Below are 22,613 nucleotides of genomic sequence, written 5' to 3'. Positions count from 1 at the left end.
TTCACTGCTGAGCTTTGAATCAATTTGGTTTTAAATTTTTGATTCAGATCAAGTTATGTTTTACACCAATCTTTAAACCATATATGTATGTAACATATGCACATACAGTTCAGAAGAGATTTAATTACTTTATTATCATTTTCAGCTATTATATGTTTTTGGTTCACTTTTCATTTGAGCTTTGTCGGCTCGTGGAACTTTTTGGCATTCTTAAGGCATAAGGCACACAGGAGTGCCAAAGTGTTACCAACAGCAATAGCGAAAAGAACCACCACAAAAGAGTAAAAGCGAACGGAATTTAAAGGAATCTTAGCACACAATCATATGCGAGTCGAGGCACGCTCTGTTGGGCAAATTAACTTAAAATTCCGTTTACGTTTTGCTTGCTTAATAGGATTCCCTTTATTTCTTATTTTTTTGTATTTATTTTTTTGCTTCGTTTAAAGTTTAAACCAACAGAGGGAGATGGTTATACATACATATGTACATATGTACATGTATGTGCTTAGTTGAAGCTCAAACTGTGAACCCAACTCAAAGTTCTTTACTCGGTTCTCCTAAAAAACTATTCGGAATTTTCTAGGAAATACCAAACTTTTTTTTGTTACTTTTTAAAATATTTGGAATTGAGAGTGGGATATATTTCGTTAAGGCTTTTTTGGTTTATTTCTTTCCTATATCAGTATATGTGTATATATAACGACCTAAGCTCCAAAGCCGCCTGTCACCGATGGACTAAGGGGCTCCTGTCGCGTGAAAATACGCAATGGGATTCTTAAATGTTACTCTAATTAATTAAGTTGAAGAGCTTTCGGTTACCTTGTTGCTAAGTAGAATTAGGATTATTAGGATTAGGAATTAGGAATTATTAGGAATTAGGATATTAATTTGGCCTATAAATGACGAATGTATATATATGTACATACATATGTACGTACTGTTCCCTTAACAATTGACACTTATCTTTCTGCTCAACCCATTATTTAAATGTAAATGGTTGTATGGTTGGTCACGTAAATGGTTGGTCGACCAGCTCCTATCGAATGTCAGGTATAATTTTCCCGAATCTGTTCGAGTAACTTAAGTAAAATAATTGCCGATCTTTGTTATAATTCTTTTACTGTGCTTCTTCTTTTTTTGCGATAGACTTGTTTATTTTTTGTTTATCAGAATTGCCACGCACAGCAGACAGACGCCAGTAGTACTCGGCGACTGTCAAAGGCAACGCGAAGAGTGTCGGAAAAAATCAAATCAAATGGGCAATTAATCAATCAAAATGAGAAACTACACGGAGAGTTGAAATAGCGAGCTTCTATTGGGACCCCCGCAACAATTGTCAATTGATTCAATGCCCGGCAAAGAATTCAAGATATGGCCAGACGAACGAACAATTTTCGGCAATTCGATATGGCCTGGCCCGGTCCGCAGGGGCTGGCTCCCACCAATTTTTGCCCAACAATTAGTTGGCAATTGTGCCCCCAGTGAGACTCCGATACCGCTGAAAACCAATGGAAAAAGTCTAAACTGACAAAACTATTTTTTTGATTGCCAACCATGTCCAATGCGATATTTTGGAACAAGACAGACACTGGCGCAACAAAACTTTTAGACAAACTGTGATTGTTGTTTTAGCATTTACGTGGCAATCTTGTCGCATCCGATCTGAGCCGATCGGCTCGCCGAGCTGCTTTCCATTGTTGCCATGCCAATTTAACGGATCGATTATTAAGCAAATTAAGGAATGTCAATGCATATGCTTAGCATATTCACGACAACTGGTTCAGCGGTGTACCACTCCCTTCGCGTCTCGTGTTGGCACAACTTCATTGAACTTGATTCCAGTCCCAGACACGCTGACAGGTCCATGCTAGAGGTGCCCAAGCCAAATAGTTTGTGACTTTATTAGTGACTGGCTGAACGCTGAAACGATTTTAATAGCTTTGTCGAATCGTTTTATTTTCTTTATTCCGTACATATGTAAATGTATTGATTGAAATTGGTCTGATTTGTCCATAAGCTGAGTGGATTAGGTTATGTTTCCATAATATATTTGTATACATATTCTAATAATTAATGAATAGCACCACTTGTTGAAAATACATTACCATAGTTGATTGTTTCAACCTCATGTGATATTTGTACATGACCTATACATAAACGATTCATAATTTGTTACAGCAAAGATCTAAATTGGCTGCAGGCAAACACCAATTAATATTAACGCATTCATCTCTATGATTCGTGTCACGTAGTTATCTCGGTCTGAAGGAATAGTCTTGCTTTTGTAGTATTTTGTGCAGATTTGACTGTATCGAGATCTTAATTCTACTTGCCCATCGGTCGATAGCTTGAATAGGATTCAGATTTCATTAATTAGTTTATGTGTTTGAATTGCTGTTGCTCGATGTCGCCTGATGTTGTCCGTCCACCTCATTGGACGGTTGCTAGCTTCGCTGTAGATCGGATTTGATTTCTAGGGAAAATCGATCAACCTGCTGTCTCTGCAGATGCCTTGCCTCCACTTCTGACTGTGAGTCTGCTCTGGATATTGGCTTATCTTTTCATACCGCGTTGTCAAATCAATGCCATTCCAAACATTTCGTATGCAAATGAATTGTTTGAGGCGTCGCATATATTATGAGCATAAAAAAGCCAACTTCGAGTAGACAAAACGAAGCAAACGTGTAAGTCGCTTCTGTGGCTGCGACTCTACTTTTATACCCGTACTCAGTCAGTACATATGTTAGCTTGTGATTTATATATAATTTTTAAATATTTTATCTGCTTAACCTTTTTTTGCCACATCTGTCATCTACATCTACATCTAAAATGCTGATTCTACATCTTCGCCGCCTGGGGTGGCACACGCAGGGTAGCAATTGACATACTTCCTTCATTCTGGCTATTAATAGTCCAATCTAGCCCAGATTCAGCAATCTGGTAGATAAGGCCATTCTTTACGATATTGCGTTTTTAGTTTTCTCAGATGGGGCGGGCGTTTCATTCTCTGCGTTACACACATCCACCTTTTTTCACAAACCTAATATACCCCTTAACTCTTCGAGTATGGGCATAAAAATGTTCAAATAATATTCACTGACCACAAAGCAGCAGCACGTGCGGCTCGGAAACGGGTTGGTTTTGAGCCTTTTTGGGCAAGGGGAATTTGCCATTTTGTGGGGCAAAAATAATCTTCTCACCTTCTATCGGACCAGGAGAGTTCTGGGCTAACAGATATACATATGTATATAAAGATGTATGTGCGAAGTTTCTTTAATGTACAAGGTTATGGTTCTTCCCAATGGGAACTTTCTATTCCAGCTTTGTAATTAATTTGATTTGGCAGAATATACTTATATTTTTTATTATTAGATTCGTTTAAAACAAACAAAACAAAAAAAATTAAATCGGAACAAAAGTCCGTCCTTGGACTGACTATTTGAATGGCAGTTGTCTGAAATTTAAATTTCTATGATCGTTGCACAGATACACCGACTCTGATCATGTTATGTAAATTAGGATACATGAAACTCATGTTTGTTCAATTTAGGTTTGCTTATCTTTATCAAAAATTAACATTATGGTGACTTCCACAGCATTCGACTTTCAGTAAATTTAATCGTCACTTGATAATTTCAATAACAATTCTTTCATTATTTTTCACGAAGAGCTGCCAATTCTCCAAAGTCTTGATACAATTTTCTTTTTGACGCAATCAATTTAGTTAGGACAGTAAGCTAAGCCATCTAGCTTTTAATTGGTACCCATACCAAACAAAAAAAAAACTGTGTCTGCAACCAGTTCCTTTCCTCTACTACCTTCTGAAGGGAAATGTCAAAATGGTCGCCTGTCCAAGAATATCGGGCTTAAAAGACTTCAGTGGAGACGCCGTCTTAATCGTCGAACATTTCAAAAGGAAACGCCAAAAAGATGTGTGAGTTTGGAGGAGTTTGCTTTTTATTTTATATTTTTTGCGGATTTGGTTTTTAGGATCAGATTTTATTTCATTTCATCTTAACTGGAATCAAATTACGAAGTCCACGACAATCGTGAAGATGAGGATGATAACGAAAGCTAGAAGCAATTCCCCATAATTATGGGGAATAATTATAATTTGTGAATGAAGCGCATCTAAATGGGATGTCTGTGAGAAAGGAATAAGCATCGTGCCTTGGCTATAGAAGTGGAGGAAAAGAAGAGTTAATTATGGAAAATGTACCGAAAATTAGATCGGACTTAAGGAGCAAAGCCGGGTTCAGATTGCTGATTCTGTGTCTGCTGGGATGTAAATAAGATAAGATTAACTCGTTTTCCAAATATACATTGGTAAGTATATGTGTATAGGTATGGCTTGTGTATGTACATATGTACATATCTATCTTGTTTGATCAGACCCCTCTGGCTACCTAGAAAGTTATCCCATGCATCCCTTGATAGTACCTTTAGGATATCTTTTCGCAGAGTGAAAGTTTTTATTGAACAAAAAAGAAGAAGATTTTTTCTGGAAGCTTCCATAGCAAGCTGAGGGTATCAAAGGCTTCGGACTGCGAAACTTTTTCCCCTCCTGAGGTTGCTGAGGTTTTTTGGGGCAGGAAGCGAACTAAGATCGAGTTGGGATCTGGCGATCGTCACACATTTTGCCATTGACAACGATGGCGTCGCCTTGAATGGGTCGCGGAGGGGGTGTATGGGGATAGCGGGGAGGCCGGGTAAGTCGAATCGAACGCCACGGGCATAAAGTTCACACTCGTAAATAAATAAATTTAAATGGCGGCACTTCTTCTGTTGATCTTTCCCTTTTTTTTTTTTTTTTTTTCCTGCGTCTTCTTATTTTTTATCTTCCTCTTCTGGTTCGTTGTATTTATTTTGAATTTGTTGTTTATACCCTTCCAGAGGCTATTATGATTTTTGTCAGATTCATGCAGCGCAGTTAAACGCATTGATTATGGTACAGTGATATTGATTAGTTGTACAGTGTACATATGTATGCTTGAAAAGGCTTATTGGCTGAAATATCTAAATACATGTACTTATACCTCGTTGCTTAAGTTGAATCCGACAAGATCGGATTACTAAGTCATATAGTAAGGGTATATGCAAGGGTATATGCAGCATCGACGCCCGAAATGCGCTTTTCTCGTTATTTTCTGTTGTTGCTGCTGAACCTACTCAGTCGTAGTCTCTTCTGAGTTATTTTGGGTTTTTTTCTGTGGAGATTTTTTTGGTTTGCAAAACGTTTTTCATAAGAAATTCAGCAGGAAAGCTGAAGATTTTGTTTCTTTAGTGCCTGGGCATTAAGATTTTTATGGTTATTAATTTGCTAAGTAATACAAAGATGATAAGGTGACCGCGGGTCGGATGATGCGAATGGCGTTGGAATGGGATGGGCTGAGCTGAGCTGAGGAGGTGGTGATGAGGATGTCGAGGCTGATGGCTTGCGGAAAGAGCTTTCGAGCTAAAGCTGCGGCGCGCCAGAGAGCTGGAGTGGACAGCCATGCCAAAAACAAAAAATAATAGCAATAAAGGGAAAAAAAGAGTTTTGGAGTTTTGTGAATGAAGATCACTTTGCATTGAAAAATAGCGCGAATAAAATGGATATCTTTTTCCCCATTTTGTCTGTTTTTATTTTAGTTTTTTGTATGTACATACATATACATATGTACATACGTATTTAAATGTTGGGGAACCGCAGGTATTGTGACCCATTAATAAGTCCAGGTAGTCATAGAGAAGCCTGGCGGATGGGAGGAGGATGAGGTATCTTTCTAGCTGAGGCCAAACCAATGACACAAATTGATATTAAGGTAAATACCAAATGGACGGTAATAGTCTCATAGTCGAACTGATAGTGTAACCGATTCAAAAATAATCACAACCCTCAGGGCGAACCTATCGATCTCAGTCATTCACAGCCAATCGCCCATCGCAGCTCGGTTGTCTCGGGACCTAATTGAAGCCATTAAGATGGACCTAATACAAGTCAAAAGTGGGCTAGCACACACACACATACACACATGCATACACAATAATTGGCTTTCAACCCTGGTCCTAGTTCGGTCTGTCAGCGGTGCATATTTGAATTTAAAATTGAATTTTATTTTTAATCTTGTATAGTTTAAAAAATATACAACAAAATAGTGTATTGTAGAAAATTTTCCAAATTTGTATTTTTAAATAGCCATCTACGTTGGAAGGAATAACAAGAATAACAATGGACCTCTTTTTTTTTAATTAAAAAATATTCTCTATCAGATGCTGGATACACGAAGATACACGTTCACAAAATTCTTCGACTTTTGCCACCTCTTTTTGACTTGGATCCCACTGTGCGTCGTCTTTTTAATTAAATTCTGAACGCAAATAACTTTCAAATCCATTCCAGCCAATTAAAAAACAAAAACAAAAACCATTTGGAAATGTGTTCAAACATGAACAAACATACACCATTCGTCCGGCACTCTATAATTATGTATTCAGGTTTGCTTGTCGCCATAATAAATACATACGTAAATAATTAAGCCAAACAAACAAAAAAAAACAAAAAAACTTTTGTGCTGGTGCCTTGAGTCTCAAGTGGATAACCGAATCAGAGCCGAGATTGCGCTGGGCTGAGCCCTTCATTGTCAACCTGTTGTCGTTTGATTAGCCCCTGTCTCTGTTTCTGTCCCTGTCCACCATCACCGACCACTTCTACCATCTATGTATATTCGTATAAGCCTTAAAAATCAAGTTGGTTCATATTCCAGTTGAAACCGAAACATAAAAATCATCGTATAAAACATAATTTAATTCAAAAGCTATAAAAAAGTTATTTTACGCACTGTGCTTGGTGAGTGTCTGTCTGTCAGTGTGTTCTATGATGACTTCCCCTTTCGATTTTGGTTATGTTCGTTCGCCACATGATCGGTACGGCACCCAAGTTCCCCAACCAGTGAGCTCGCCAACCCCCCAAACCCCATTCTCGAACCACGAATCCGATCCTAAGTCGGCCTATGCGTGTGGATCGAGTATGTAAATGGATCTTTTAAATATTTATAAAATTTAATTGCGTTTGTTATGCGTATTTGCTGACTGAAACTGACTGGGAGGCTACCTCAAAGACGCACATTCTTTCAGCACTCAACACTTTGCTTCTTGGGCCGCATCCGACCAAAGGTGACGGAAGCCAGCGGATTGTACTACCAAAAAGTTATTGTCCAGAGCTTCGGTCAATTCAGCGATATTGGGCCATAGTAAGAAACATGTAATAGATAATAAATAAAACTTGACGCGTACAGCCCTTAGGGTTACCAAAGAGTATAGCTCTTTTAGATTTTCCATTGACAACTTTGCCGTCAAGTTTTGGTGAGGGAATGTTGGACACACAAATTTGCTGTGCTCTCAATTCGGGATGATCAGAATCAGACTGAAGGAAAAATTTGCAATACATAACCAAAAGGCATACATAAAGAGGCATGAGTAGAGCTGAGATTTTATGAAGTTTTTTTTTTGTTGCTGAGGTTACATTGGTAAATGCTGCAAGGGGCAAGCATCATTATCATCTCACCATTTATGTCGCAACATTTTTATAAGCTTTTTACAAGCTGGCCAAATCCTGACTGTAAGCTTTCAGTTCCAATTGGCGGTGGCCAGTGGGCTCCAAGCTTGCTGTGTCTACTGGTGAATAGAATAATAATAATATAATATTCTTATAATATTCTTATTACATGATCTGTTTAATTTATGCTTACTTCTGGGTCTCTGGGAGATCATCCACCCTTCATTGCGACTTATGGCTCTCTTGATAGTTGAGGGAATGGGGCTTCCGTCCCCGTCTCTATGTGGACAACTCTAATGATGAATAATCGTAGCTTGGCTTTGAAAAATCAAACACTTACACGGACGCGTGTCTGTCTGGGAAGAGAAGGGGGGTGGTGGCATGCGTATATCGATAGGTGTTGCTAGGGTGATTTGAAATTCAAATTCAAATTATTGAAATTAAATTTACTTCGCTTTCTTATACTATACATATCGATACGAACTGTATATGTATGCTCGAACTGCCGCTGGCGATTTCGACCCGCATACGAACCGAAGATGGAGCTGGCAAAGCTGGAATGGGTATGGGCCTGGGGATGAATGACGCCATGGTCTGGGCGTGAACGTCAGACACTCGGCTAACTTCTCCGATATTCACACGCCGGTTAATTGATTGCAGCAGCAGTAACTACAAAGAAATCGTTTTCCAATCATTAGTTATGTGTTCCTTAAGCCATGGTTACCGCCCCAGATCTGGAAACTCCTCTCGACCTCAGTGTCCGAGTGTTTTTACTTGAAACTCTCGAGTGGATGGCAAAAGTGCCAGGTCGCTAATTGTAGAAGAGAAATTAGAGCGGTTCGTCTCTAGGATTTGTGTTAATTTTTGTTAATTTTATTTTACCTCTATTTTATTTCTCTCGAATAGGAATAGGAATAGGCTTAGGTTTATGATTCGGCATAGGGCTAAGGACGGGCTACCTGTTCGGAGGCGGGAAGTTTGCCGTTTGCCGCTATTTGCCGCTGTTTTAATTTCGGTTTGGAAAATGGTTCGCAGTCGCTCTCGATATATGTATATGTATATAGACACAATGTTTGCTCAAGCAATTCATTAATCATTGATAATTACATTAAATGTAGGCCTACCTGAGCATGCGTCGTCTAATGAACATCAGGCGGAGCAGCGCAGCGCAGAGCAGAGCAGCCTTCAGACCAGACCCGACGTGAGTTTTATTTGTATGAACCGAATGTTTAGTTTCTAATTCTTCAACTGGTTGCCAAGCGAGTTGGCCTGGCCACTTCTTTGTTGCTGTTCCTCTCTGCTTTTAATTGCACGTGAATTATGAAAAACGCGGCGCACTAGAACCTCATCAGACAGACTTGACTTGACTTGGGCTGCCGCTGAGGCGGGCCATGAAACAGAGTTTAAGACGAGATTGGGTTGGAGTGGAGGAACATGTCTCTGGTACGTGCATTCTCTGTGGGTCGTCAGTCGAGTAACAAACACGAATCTATTTGGCCGCTTTCCTGCGAAAGGCGTTTGCAACAGCCACACTCAGCTATGCCGCTTCACTTGACTTGACATTTGTTTCAACGAAACAAAAGCCTGTCAATGCCTTCCAACACAGTCTCTCTCACTCTCTTCTCATTTAGAGGGTAATAGAAAAAAGTTGTGAATCAGGGGGACGGACGCCTTCTGATAGTAATTCTAAAAGGTTGGTATATGCGGACGAACAGGTATACATCCATATATATACGCTTATGGGACACTTACCATGAGTATGCGTAATATCTCATCTCCCCTGAATAGAAGAGCATGTACATATGTATGTATAGTACATATGTACATTTAAATATTATAGACAAAATGCTGCAGAACCACTTGAACTCTGGCCAGACAATAAAGCACTTGAAAAATTAACATGGATTTTCGGTCCGTCCGGCCGGAATAATCAATTCGGGGCCAAATGTAGAGGCAAACTCACAACCAACGCAAATTGCAAAAGCAATGGGAAAATTCTATATGGGGGTTTGGTTTGGTTTATCTGTGGCCTCTTTTTGTTCTCGGATGCCAGGCATAAATCATACTACCGTCTAATGCATTTTCACGAAGCTGGCCAAAAGGAAAAACCTGCACCGGCGACGCCAGAAACGCAGACGGCCAAATGCGTCGACAGCGATGTCTTTAAGCAGCTTTGAGTGGTCTCTGTGGAGTGTGCGGTGTGCGATGTGCAGTGGCTCAGCAGGGGGGTGTGCACACACTTTGTGCTGGGTATCCCAGGGAGTAAATGGCTTTTTATCGGACAAGAGGATGGTCATACATGTGTACATGTAAATTTATACATTAAGGTATACATACATGTATTACTGAATCGGATCAGACGCTGTAGATATAGGGACTTTTGACTTATTTCTGTATTTCTGTACTTGTGGATTAACTGTCGAGCAACAACAAAAATGTGAATATTTGTAAAAATCCTCCAATCAAATCTAACAAAACGATTTCGAAATCATAGTGGAGTAGTGGGTATTCCTCGGTCGACGCCTTGCAGGAATGGCTTGTTCAATGACTTCACTTGGTGTTCTAAGGTAGGGCAGCCTATAGTTCAACTGAATTACCAAGTCATCGTCAAAATAAGCCGTGTCTGTATATGTATCTCTACTATAAGCAAAGAAATTACAAAGAAAGTGAAGAAATAACTGTGATCAACTAATTGTCTGCTTTTAATAAACACTCTTCTTGTCACTTAACCTGTTAACAGACCCAAAAAAAGTATGTATGTATACATACATATATATGTACGAATGTATATATGTACATAGGATAGACCAAAACCACTTACGTTATGACACCAATGTCCATAAGCGAAACCATTATGTAGGCATTTGGCAATTGGCGCCGTCGCCTTCTAAACGAATCAAGATATCTTCATTCAGAAACTGCATTTGAAAGGAAAATTTTCCAAATTATGGTGCTACAATGTCCAGAAGGTTCACAATAAATAGTTATGGGTGAACTTTAATTCTTTGATTCCGGTGAATATTTGCCATCCAAAGCGCTCAAATTCTTCTTTAACTTTTGCCAACTTTTTTTGGCTGAGGCCCCACTGTGCGTCGCCACTGCGGTGCAGCGGCAAAAAGTATCCGAAAGTGGTCGGAATCAGGCAGTATTTGGAAATTAACGTTGCAACGACATTATGAATTATGCATCTTTTAATTTTTCTGCTTCAGCTTTTCTGCTTTAATTCATCAGCCACTCTTTGAAAAGCTTTAAATCTAAGTTTTCTTTGAACCAAATCAAATTTTTTAAATTTATATTTGATCCCTTTTTCAGCCGACTTGTTTGCTACCGTAAGCTCCATTTTAATTAGAAACGTCAAAGATGTTGATAATTTTTGTCATTTGGGTCACTTAGTGGTCCGGATATTTCTGGGAAGCCGAAGAGTCTCCCAAGAGCTCGTACACGGTTGTAGGCCCGACCAACAACAGAGATCGATATCTCTCAGCCAGATGTACATACATAAATATACACATGTATGTATGTATGTATGAAATGGTGTTTCTGTAAGGTCTGAAATTTGAATTCTGGATCCATTCATTCATTTCCATGCTTGAATTGCCTAGCTATTGCTGTTTTCTTTATACCCGTACTCGAAGAGTTAAGGGGTATATTGGTGCTGTGGATGTGTGTAACGCAGAGAATGAAAAGTTTCCGACTCCATAAAGTATATATTCTTGATCGATGTCTGTCCGTCCGCCCGTCCGTCGTCCGTACGTTGCAGATGTAGATGACAGATGTAGCAAAAAAAATGTAAACAGATAAAATACCTGAAAATTCCACATAAATCATAAGCTCACATACACATACGACTGGGTACGGGTATAAATGTAGAGTCGCGGCAACAGAAGCAACTCACAACGCTCCTCCTCCTGGTTTCTTTTAAATTTCCGTTTAATTTTTTCCACTTACTGTTGTCGAACATTTTGAGTTTGTCTTAACTTTGGTTTCTATTTTTGTTGTGGTTTTTGGAAATTAACACAAAAACATTAATTAAGTTACGAACTAATGTCTTTTGGACATCAGTACTGCGGCCCAGACAGACAGCCCGACAACACGTACATACTTACATATGTATGTAAGTATATTTGTATGTAGCCAGATATACGTTAGATATATGTTCGTATGAATGGCTGAGAATAAGTTTTTTTTAGGCCTCTTGGTCAAAAGGATGAGAGCTATAAGAGGCCAGATGAGAATTCCTCCCTACGCAGGCACGACACAACACGACAACACGGACCCGGGACAAGGCTGCTAAAACAAATTTAAACATTTCAATGTAACGGGCAGACGCCAAAGGTAGGAGGGGGGGGGGGGGATGCGAGAGGGAATTGGAATGGGAATGCTGATGGTCTACCCCAGGCGAAGGCAGTCAGTCAGACGGTCGGTCGGTCCGTCGGTTGGACACAAGCGCGCGCATCAATTGTCTCGCAAGAAAACCGGGAAGGAAACAACACAATACACTCAACCAGCAAGAGATGAAAAAAGGTTGTAAGCACTTTTCGCAGTCTGGGCCAACAAGTGTCTGGGATGTTGCTGCCGCATGCCTGTTGCTTGGCATTTGTTAGTTTTTCCAGTTTTCTACGGGGGCCATCCAGTCAGTCCAGAGTATGCTCAGCTGGCCTCAAGGTTCGTCACAGCTGATGGATATCTCTAGGAAAGGGACTTTCTATAAAGACTCTTTGATTAACGCAGGTGTTAGGTCGAGGCTTACTTACATATGCATATTATGTACATATGTATGTGCTTAGCTGGTCACATTGCTAGCATGTGTCCTGTGCCCTAACCGAAGTACAGGGTATGCTCGCAGTTCGTCAAACGATCCCTTCGATCTCTGGGCACACTCGTTCGAGCTGGCAGCGGACGTTGGCTTCTGGTAAGTCCCATGCCGTACCTTGCCATAATGATGGCCATGTCCATGTCCATTGGGGTCTGCCTCGGCAGCCAGCCGCTGGTAACTGCCAAACGCAGCTTGTAGGCATTTGCTAATTGAGCCACGACAAGTCGCCGTCGATTGTCCACCCCACCCCTTCTAGCCGACTATCCACACAATCCATTGCTGATGGTCAAAGGCCAGCTTGCGAAAATTTGTGTTAACACTTCCGGTGCTGTTGGGCCATCTGTAGAATCGGGCAACTTTTACTTTTCCATTTTTCGAGTTTTGGTTTCTTTTTTTTTTTATTAATTTCTTTTCTTTTTTTATTTTATTCAAAATTTTCGATGGTCGAGCCTAACGACCACGTCTCTGTTTCCAAGCGCGTAAATTCGTTGGCCTGAAGCTTTTGTTACCATTAAAGGGCCGGTTAAAAAAAAACTAAAATTAATAGAAAAAGCCTAATTGAAGGCTGGCCTTAAATGTGCCCTAAGCATTTGCGCGTGTGGCCGACAAAAAAAAAAGGCAGCGTGTTAAAAAAAACACACACAATTCATTACGGAATCGCAGATTTCCCAATGAGTTACACCGAAAAAATTAATTGAAATAAAAATATTTTTTTTGGCAATAAAGTATGTACATACATATGTATGTACATATGTATGTATCGGTGGATTAATTTAAATACATGAATATGTACTACCTATGTACATTAATGGAATCTATGATATATTGTAAATTTGGTCATGATTTAACAATACCCGATCCCGCCTATACTTACTCTCTCTATTAACACCCTCTCACGCTGGTCATTCAGAAATATGTTATGTGTACCTCACTCATATCGCAGAACCCATCCTCAACAACGGATTCCCATCGACGCCACGACAACTGCCATATCACGTGACACAAATCAAATTCACACCGAAGTCAAAAAAAAAGAATTGAAATCATTTCATTGGACTTTTTATCAGTTCAAGAGGAAGGGGGCTTCGTTCTGGAGGCAGACAGATGATGTCGGTCTGTGGTTCCGGGGTGGCCGTGGCCTCCTGGGTTCCTGACCAACGGCCCCCGACTCAGGCCAATTGAGCAAATAAACGAACAAGTTTGTCGACTTGATTAACGAGATAATGACCAATGAAGTGCCGACTATAGACCAATATTGTTGAGCCAGCTTTTCTCTCTCTCGCTCTTTCAATCTGTTCCCCACTACCAAAACTAACCTCATCATCGACCCCAACGTCGTCATCATCATCAACATTATCAGCCATGATGGGCAAATAAAAGCGAATAGAAGGTCCAAACTGCTGTCAATCAACCAAGTCTGATAAGCGACACTCTTGACAGGCTGCAAGCAAACAAAAAAAATAAAAGAGCCAAAAATATAAACGACGAAATACCACCAATCTCTGAATGGTAATAATATTTAAATAATATACATAGAATAGAAAAAGAATAGAACCTACCCGCAAGGTTCTACCGAGATTTGAACTCGGATCGCTGGATTCAAAGTCCAGAGTGCTAACCATTACACCATAGAACCAGATTTTTACTCTGCACCCGATTCGATACTAAAAGCTTGGTCGATACGGAGCACAGACACAGATAGCGCGCACCTCTCCGGTTGGCGAGACGTAGCAAGAGACAGACACCCTGACATCCCACAGTCTATGAATAGCTATGCTCCTGCCTGACCTTCAGCCCAGCAGCCTCTCCCTTTAGACAGGGTTCATGCATGGGCATGAATGCATGCAGTAATTCCACCAGGTGAAGGCTGCCTCTGTGAGTGCCCTTATGTAATATGCACTGAGGATAATGCCAAAGTTCAGGTGGCTCGTTAAAGGCTATTAGGAAATAATTGACTCAAATTGACGGACGGAATTTTCAATGGTACTTTATCCCATCACTGATGCAATGCAACAATTCCTTGCTCCTATTCGATTCAATAAGAGGATTTGTTTGTAAATACGAAGATTGTGAGTGTAAAAGCTTGTTTGCAATTATTTATTGCGCAATATACATACATACATACATACAAATGTAAAATTGAAAGGACATTTCAAATGACAGGATATCCAGAGAGGTTTAATTTAAAAGACTGGAAGGATCTCAAAAACAGTCCTGAAAGTGGTGTGGTGCGGCACTACTATTTCCATGAGCACAGCTGTATATAATAGGAGGGAAACAAAAGAAAGGGAAATAAAGAATTTTGTCTTCTGTTGCCAAACTGAATGGAAATCGCCCAAAGGGGAAACTCTGTTTACAAGAGTCTCACCCCGCTCTTCAGCCGGCTGAAAACGAGCCAAACAATTACAATTACATTTATGGTCGAAAATTGAATCTGAAATGACTGCGGAATAAGACAACGCGTCTACTTATCACCCCGACCGGCAGCGAACAATCAAAAGGGGATTCTAGGGTCTGCGATCTGGTTTAGGCATGACACTCACATACAAGAGTGTGGCTGTTATACGAGTGCGCACTCGTACAGAGATCACACAGCAACAGATACCAAGGAGACTAGACTCCCTCATCAGCGTTGCTCAAAAAATTCAGACACGTAACTATGAAAACATAAAAATTGACAAATCGAAAACGAGCTGCCCTATCGCCGCTCCACACAATTCAACTCAACCGAACTATGTATTGACACCTGTAGACACCTTAGGCCTAAGGTGTTCATAGAGAGACGGAGCCGCGCTTTGTACGCTTTATGGGTTTTGCGGGCGTTATGGTTTCCCATGGGCACTTAATGAATTTGTGATTTCTGTATTTGCAAGAAGCCATTCTTGATTGAAGCCCTGACTCTCCGAGTCCCTCCTGTGTGTCCCTCCGCAAAGCCACCCGGCACGTTCGTCGAGTTCTATTGTAATAAAAATTCTTCAGACTTCATTGACTGCCGCAGACATGGCTAATAACAATAATAAAAACAGACAGACATTACCATTTCGAGTGGCCGGCCTCTGGTGCTGATTTCGTCATTTCAGTGTCTCCGATACGGGGCTCAAAAATGCAACGAACGCTGAAGAGTAAATAGAGCCAAGACTCCACTTCCTCTGTCGCCTATCTCCATAGATTCTATATACCGATTGCGGCTATAAATAAATAATATTTGTATTTAATTTTCAGGGAACTGAACTCTACAAAATTTAACTCGACGTGGCTGGCTGGCGGGCACCCTTTCGCCTTAACCAAACACTGATAAACGACATCAACTATTTTAAATTTAATTCCATATATTTTATTGCCATTACCATACAAATTGGTGCCACCCTTGGAGGGGGCTTTTCGGTTCGGTTGAGTTCGCTTGTATTTACACTTCAGATCGATGGTACGATAAGTCTGCCTCCACACAAGTGGTCAGCCACGGCGTGTGTTGAAACTACGCGTACGTACACTACACACTCCACGATCTCCTTTGCCACATAAATCGCGTTTCATTCTCCATCTTGGGAACAAAATGGAACTTAAACTGGAACTGGACTGGAATGTGATAGCCTGTCTGGCACTTGACTAATCTACTCTACTGATAGAATTTACTTCAAATATAAATACATATATAAATTTCCAGCCAAAATCAAATTAATGGCTCTGACCACAAATATTTGCTATCCCACTTCTTCAAATGGTTCAGACAAAGAGTTAAGTCATTGAGAGACTAGAGAGACATTGAGGAATAGATGGTAAAAATGAAAAGACATGCACAGACTTGCACAGAAATGCACAGACAGAAAGCCTTTGATGGGACTGTACGTGGCCCGAAAAAGGAACTTGGTTACCTACGCCGCCAAGGACAAAGACGGGATAACCATTCCACAAAGCTCCTCCTCACGGGGACCTCCTCGGTGTTCAACCTTTATTCAGCCTTCATTCACCTTTTTCTTCATGTCATCTGGGTTTTTTTGTTTCCTGTGCCATTCATTATGCTTTGACTATTGTTTGCTTTGAATAAAAGTTTGTCCTTTTCAGCATTATTTCTGTGTTCTGATTTTCATTTGTTATGCGTTTTTCGGGGTTTACGAATCTCAGTCGACTGAGTACTTCTCCTACAGGTAAACTGAATTCCGCTGGCCTTTGATTTTTTGCTTTTTTGGTTTTGAATTTCAAACTCACAATGTGAGCTTTGATTGGGATCGGGAATCAGAATCAGAACAGTTCACATGGCGAACCAAATTACGCATATTGCGAGCGTTCTATGTATGTGCATTGTACATGCACATGTACAATAGATACATATGTATGTGTACATATACATTCATATGTCTATATTTTTGTCTTGACGCACAAGAACTGACAACGGAAAATTCTTTTCAAATGTCTAACCCGTCTCTATCGCCTTTCTCATCAACGAATTCGGAGCAAAACTTTTCACATTCATTTTTCTTTAAGTGCTGCACACACATTCGCACGCACATTCAACGCACTCGGAGGGAGTGGAAAATGTGTCAGGCGACAGATCAAGTGACATTTGTGTAATGCTAATAGCGAAAATGCACACAAAAATATCGTCACTTTCCATATAGAGAACAATCCTGAGATATTTGACTATGAATTATATAAAACAGGTTTGATTTGGTTTTTGATTTACACTTTTTACATCTAAAAGGATGTACATAAGTACATGAGATGTAGTATCTCATACCGATATCTTCCTGTGATGGATAGGTTAAGTTTTGCTTTGCTCTTTAACGGAAAGTATTTAGCAGCAGGTATTTTGTGAATTCCAACCATACAAGAGAGGATCGTCTGCAGCCAAGGAAACTTTCCCAAAGCAAATCCAAAAATTTTTAATGTGACAATCATGGGATAAATAATTTAGTTAATGCATAACCACACCGACTTTAAAATATATACGCACACACACATATAAATATATACAGACAAAGCGATGAATATACATGCGTAGATGGTAAAAATACTGGAAATGGAATATCTGAATATCGGTGTCTATAAATTCGAGTCTGCACTAAAAACTAAACTCGTTTCCTAACTGTGGCTCGGGCTGAACCCGATGACGAACTGAATTTAAGGCAGAGACTTAAGAAATCTGGCGACAGGTGCAGGGCCCCAGCTCCAGCCACTGTCCCTAAGTCCCCAAGTCTAACCATGACGTCATTTTAAAATGCTAATTCCCAAAAGAGAAATACACACACAGATCTGCGAAGCGGCCAAATCAAATGGGTATTCAAATATGAATTAAGTTTAATCCATGCAAATGACTTGCACTAATTTAGCAGTCGCTTCGCTCAACGTTTTTTCTCTGTGTCAGTTTGCCTTACTTCCTAGTTTGTTCTCTTGTTAACAGGCTACATCGAAGATCGAAATTAACAAGTTTTAATGGGTAGACTTAACCCGTATGCTAATTGGGAGTGCAGCCCCCAGACTGGGAAGTCATTTTGGTCATAGATTTTTGTATAACATCTTGTTGAATGAATAAACATTGGCGTGCAATAAACGTAATGTTATTTCTTAGAATTCGCTTTTATTCATCTGTGAAAGCTCATTAAACAAGAAATGTACATGCTTACATACATACATACACACATATGTATGTACATATGTATGAAAATCTTTTTCATGAAACAGAACCCATGAATCATTAGTAGGCGTCCGTCAACTGAATACAACCGAATAATGTACTAAATATACGATTTGTATAAACATTTGTGTTTATTTCTTGTTGCAATCCGTGGATGTTTCACTCGTTTCGAATAAATGGGTATAACAAAATTATTTATAATTTCTTTTTAATTTTTTTTATATTTTGCTGTATGGTTTTATTTAGTTTTATTTTTCGAATTCAAATGATTGAGTATTCAAGTGTGATTGTAGTTGTGAGTATGTGGCTGCTACAGCAGCGTAACGGATAAGTAACGGTTATACTGTTTCACTGATCGGCCCGAGCATTTCGCATTTAGGCCTCGCTTTGGTATGGGTCCCTGTCCCTGTCCAGGGCCCAGTGCAAATAGTAGACAGAGCAGAGCTGTGATTTTATGTATCGCGTATTTGTGAATGCACAATATTTAAACAGACGACGCCTTTCGTGGTAATTTAATGCACAGTGTGTACATATTAAGTTAAGATTCGTAAACAAATCACGTACAACAACAAAATCCAGTCGAAACCACAGCAACGTCAGCCTAAGCGTCAGCCCAAGTCAGTCCCAATTGGAGGCCGCCAAGTCGTCGCTGAAACGTAGCTTTTTTAAATTTCGCGCCATCGCTCAATGCACGCACACATAGAAACCCCAAGAAATCCAGATGCATACACGTATCTATGTATGTGCTGCTGCTGGCAAACAGAGATGCCGGTTGCGTTGGCGTTGCCCCAGTATTGAGCGTTTCATTTCGAATAAACACTCGCTGGAATTCATTAAAGATATGTATGGCAACGGAGAGTTTTTAGTTCCGGGAGTATGCTTGATTTTCGATCAGATTTGTCGCAAACCATAGACTTTGAATTTATGAATGTAAATACAATGTTCTATATGTACTTTGGGTGGACATTGTACTGCGCTGCTAGCCCCAACATCGTCTTTTAGTTAGTGTATCTACTATGCGACCCCGTTACTGCATGCATTCCTTGTTTCTGTGTTCCATTTCGCATTCATTAGCCGTATTCGCACTCTCTCGCCGTCTCTCTGATGTCCGCATTCATTTTGCATGCATCATTTTTTTTTCTTTTGTTTAACGACGTCGCTGTTACTTCTTCTCCCTCTTCCTCTTCTTGTTTGTGGCTGCGGGTGCTGATCGTTTGCATGCTCTTGCAGACAGTATAATGATTTTGATCAGATGTTTGCAACGCAGAGCAGAAAAACTCTTCAACCAACACAAGCTTGTATCCTTCATATAAAGCCCCAAAAGTCTAGCGACGTACATAATAATTATATTTAAAGATAAATAAAATTCAAATCGATTTAATCAAATAGCACATAAACAAACAAACCGAAAGGGTATCAACAGCATCAGCATCGCAGACACGTACATACTCGTATGTATGTATACATAAATACTAGTATATACGTATCTTTCCTTTTTGGTCGTCTCTTTTAGTAAATACTCATAAGAGCAAAAGGAGGAAGAAATGGAAAAAAACAAGACTGCGCCAATGCCGGCCGGCTTTTTTAACCGACTCCGACTGCGGCGGCTGACTCACAGCACCACAAACAGAGTGCAGGTTTTTGAACTTGTCCGAGAGACTGTGGGAGCAGCGCGGGTTCAAGTGGGACGGACCGGGTGGCGGAAGACAGACTCGAAGCGACGTCGCTGCGCCGGCGCGCATTTGGCGTGCAGTTTTGTGCGCGCGTTTTTTTCGCCGTTTCCTTTTTTGCCCTTCTGTTTTGTTTTTCTCTTTCGGTCTCTGTTGATTTTTGTAGCTTTTTCGCTTTTCTTTTTCTGCTTTATAAATTTTTATAATATTTTGCGGTTCAAAGTTTTGTATATTTGTTTTTTTTTTTGTGTTATTTCTTCCCGACGCTGGGATATGTATTTCCTCCTGCGCTTTGATTCATAAAATAAATGGATCGTCTTTTAACTGAAAAATGAATTTGTCTGTTGTTTGGCGCATTCGTATGCTCGTCTCCTCCTCGTCTCCGTCTCACTCTACCACCGCATAGGGAGGCAGCAGCTTTGCGATTCATCGAAATGCAAATTTTGAAATGATTGGTGCCGCACATACATATGTAAGTGGGAGGGGGACTGTGCGAGATAGCCATTATAAAAACCAGAACAGGACCAGACCCAAAAAACGGACAATAAATTAAAATGCATAAATTATTGGGCACCGACCTTGGCCCAGCCGCGCTGCCCCTCCCTGTTCGCGGGATTTTTCTGCACATTACTTAGCCCTTTTTATGGCGCCGTTTCATTAGCGTTTCGCCACAAAAGATTAACGCCCAATAGCAGCGATACTTAAGTCCTAGAGGTCCCCTTATTCCGGGGGCCGAGGATCTCTGAGTAATGTTTGCTGGAATTGTATGGATGGCAATTTGGTTCGGTTCTTCGACACGAATAAACACTAATTTCACACATGATCTACATGTTTTTTGCTTTCTATTTAATTTCACATTCATACGAGTTCCTTAACTTTAAATCTCTTTTAGTGTAACCGCTTATTCCTTCTTAGGAATTATTACGAGCATTATCCAAAAGTTTTCAACTTATTTGCGCATCCACGGAAAGGCCCCGTTAACGTTGAAAATTGAGGCAGTGTTATTCCCAGCTGCTCCCGCTCAAGACAGTAGATTGCCTGGATGTGAGGAGTATCATGGTGATGATGGGGGACACTTAATTTTTTGTGTGGGACAAAACAATGAATGTTTATTTTTGAATTTTAATTTGCAAACATTAATTGCAAGTTTATTGAGCCGCCGTTGAGCCATTGTTGAGCCAATGAACCGCAAGCCCGCAGCCTTGAGTTGGCGAAAAAGGGGTTTTGGATGGGTTTTTAATGGAGTCCCGACAGTGCTGAGGATTTGGGTGGTGATTGATAGTTACTTAGCCGACAGGGTCAGGGTCATCAGCACAATAAAGAGGGAATTCGCCAGCAGCCTGAAGTCAGAACCAAGACCTTCACGGTAGTATTCGAGTATCAGGGAGCCGTAGCGGGCCCCGAAGGCCACAGCGGCCATGGCTCCGTACATATTGCTTGACTGATTGACGCCCAGGAAGAGCAGTGAGACCAGGTTTCCCAGGAGCGTGAGCTCCTTGAGCGATTCCGTGGAGCTGTCCTCGTTATCGCCCATTTTGGCGAGAATATCGTAGGCAAGAGGCACCAAAAAGCAGCTATGGGCCAAGGCCAGGCTGGGACTCGACGACTTCAGATATAGCTCTATGTTGACTATGGGCAGCGGAGCAATCTCCATGACTCCCGACGTGATCAGTCGCAACCGATTGCAGTCGTCGTCATCATTGCGGGTGGCCCGTACCACGCCCAGCAGTCCGTGGATCAGACTTAGGGTTGCCGCCCCATATCCGTACGGGGTCTGCAGCGGATGCAAGGTGTAAATTGCATAGCCGGAGCTGACCACGAGCAGACTATTGAAGAGGGCGTCCATTACCAGCATTCTCAGTGGGTTTTTTGGATTTTTGTTTGTTAATGTTGCGTCTTTGGAACCCTGCCACTTGGAACTGCTCCTTCTAGAGAGCTTGTCGCATGGTCCTTTCGATGGTATCCTATCAATTTAGTCTATGCTTCGCCTTGCAAGGTCTGCTACGGATTTAATAGCGAGCACGGAAAATTTAGTGTTATTCAAATTTATGTACCTCCATCTCAGTACGGCAGTTGTGTCTGACTGTTAGGGCAAAGCCCTTTGGCTTTGGCTTGTATAAAAACTGGCAGGAAAGTCTGAGAGTATCGAGAATACGTAGATAATAAAAGGAAGCTGGTGGGATCTGTACACTTTTCTCTCTACCAGATCAGCAGCAAGACTGCACAGAACCAATCTATATGATAAGTTATTTTTCGCTGGTGATGAACCGCCCAGTTTGTAATGAGGTTTGGCTCCCGTATGGCTAATGGATTCGCTGAGATGAGATAAGTTGGGCCGGTGACGAGACGGGCAGAGGCGAGGCGAGACGAGACAAGACAGTCCGCGTGAGGAGGAAACTTTTCATTTGGCTGCACACATTGGACAAGCCCAATGTCCCCGTTGATTTATTGCATCGAGGGGGCAGCTTAATCCACATCATATCCACCTGCAAGGCAGATGGCCTGACCATCAGCAAGACCAAGACAACGACCAGACCAAAGACCGCAAGCAGGGTTTAATTATTAATTTAAATCGTACCGTTTATATGATAAAGACACTGCGACGTGCCGCTGAGCAATAGTGCATGCCCAGCCGTTGAAAGTGTACTCCTACTTGCGAGCACAGGAGCGGATCTTCTGGATCGGTTGGGTCCATCCAGTGTGCTGCGAGAGAAGTGCAATGCAATTATTGTACTATTTACTATTCTTAAGTTTTATTAGTAGAATAAGTACTGGATCGTGTTGGGGTCCACTCCTGGTTGGTACAGTGTATGGTGGCATATAGCGTGTCAAAAGTTGTTGCTCGAATGCCTCCTCTTTGCCAGCCCCCTTTTCCCGCACTGAGACAATATGAAGTCATCCATCGACGGCGTCGCGAACTCTGCAAGCGTAAAAATATGAAAAGTGCCGCAAGTGCAT

General features: G+C 40.9%; 2 protein-coding genes, 1 long non-coding RNA gene and 1 other non-coding gene across 4 annotated transcripts in view; 1 reads left to right on the top strand and 3 right to left on the bottom strand.

Moving 5' to 3' along the window:
- The window catches only part of LOC111065117, a 64,216-nt gene that overhangs the window by 13,969 nt on the left and 27,634 nt on the right, over positions 1 to 22,613 (top strand). The window lies entirely within an intron of this gene.
- The window catches only part of LOC111065115, a 50,064-nt gene that overhangs the window by 11,077 nt on the left and 16,374 nt on the right, over positions 1 to 22,613 (bottom strand). Inside the window, exons 3-6 of the mRNA XM_041595575.1 lie at positions 8,022 to 8,206; positions 7,878 to 7,940; positions 7,731 to 7,816; positions 7,547 to 7,656 (exon numbers count right to left, since the gene is read on the bottom strand). Coding sequence (XP_041451509.1) covers positions 7,577 to 7,656; positions 7,731 to 7,816; positions 7,878 to 7,940; positions 8,022 to 8,206 — 414 coding nt within the window. The 3' untranslated portion in view covers positions 7,547 to 7,576. The remainder of the gene's footprint in view (positions 1 to 7,546; positions 7,657 to 7,730; positions 7,817 to 7,877; positions 7,941 to 8,021; positions 8,207 to 22,613) is intronic.
- Trnaq-uug lies at positions 13,918 to 13,989 on the bottom strand. Its single transcript has one exon. It is a non-coding gene; the product is annotated as a tRNA-Gln (tRNA).
- On the bottom strand, positions 20,525 to 21,755 carry LOC111065116. The gene has a single exon (XM_022353113.2). The coding sequence runs from the start codon at positions 21,508 to 21,510 to the stop codon at positions 20,938 to 20,940; it is 573 nt and encodes a 190-aa protein (XP_022208805.1). The 5' UTR covers positions 21,511 to 21,755; the 3' UTR covers positions 20,525 to 20,937.

Source organism: Drosophila obscura, unplaced genomic scaffold (assembly GCF_018151105.1).
Source record: "Drosophila obscura isolate BZ-5 IFL unplaced genomic scaffold, ASM1815110v1 contig_73, whole genome shotgun sequence".
Lineage (NCBI taxonomy): Eukaryota > Metazoa > Arthropoda > Insecta > Diptera > Drosophilidae > Drosophila > Drosophila obscura.
Note: the sequence above shows the minus strand (reverse complement) of the source record. Positions and strands in the feature narration are given on the sequence as shown.

What these genes read in the sequence shown, in the direction of transcription:
- LOC111065116 (XM_022353113.2), bottom strand. Translation starts at nt 21,510, where the DNA reads ATGCTGGTAATGGACGCCCTCTTCAATAGTCTGCTCGTGGTCAGCTCC.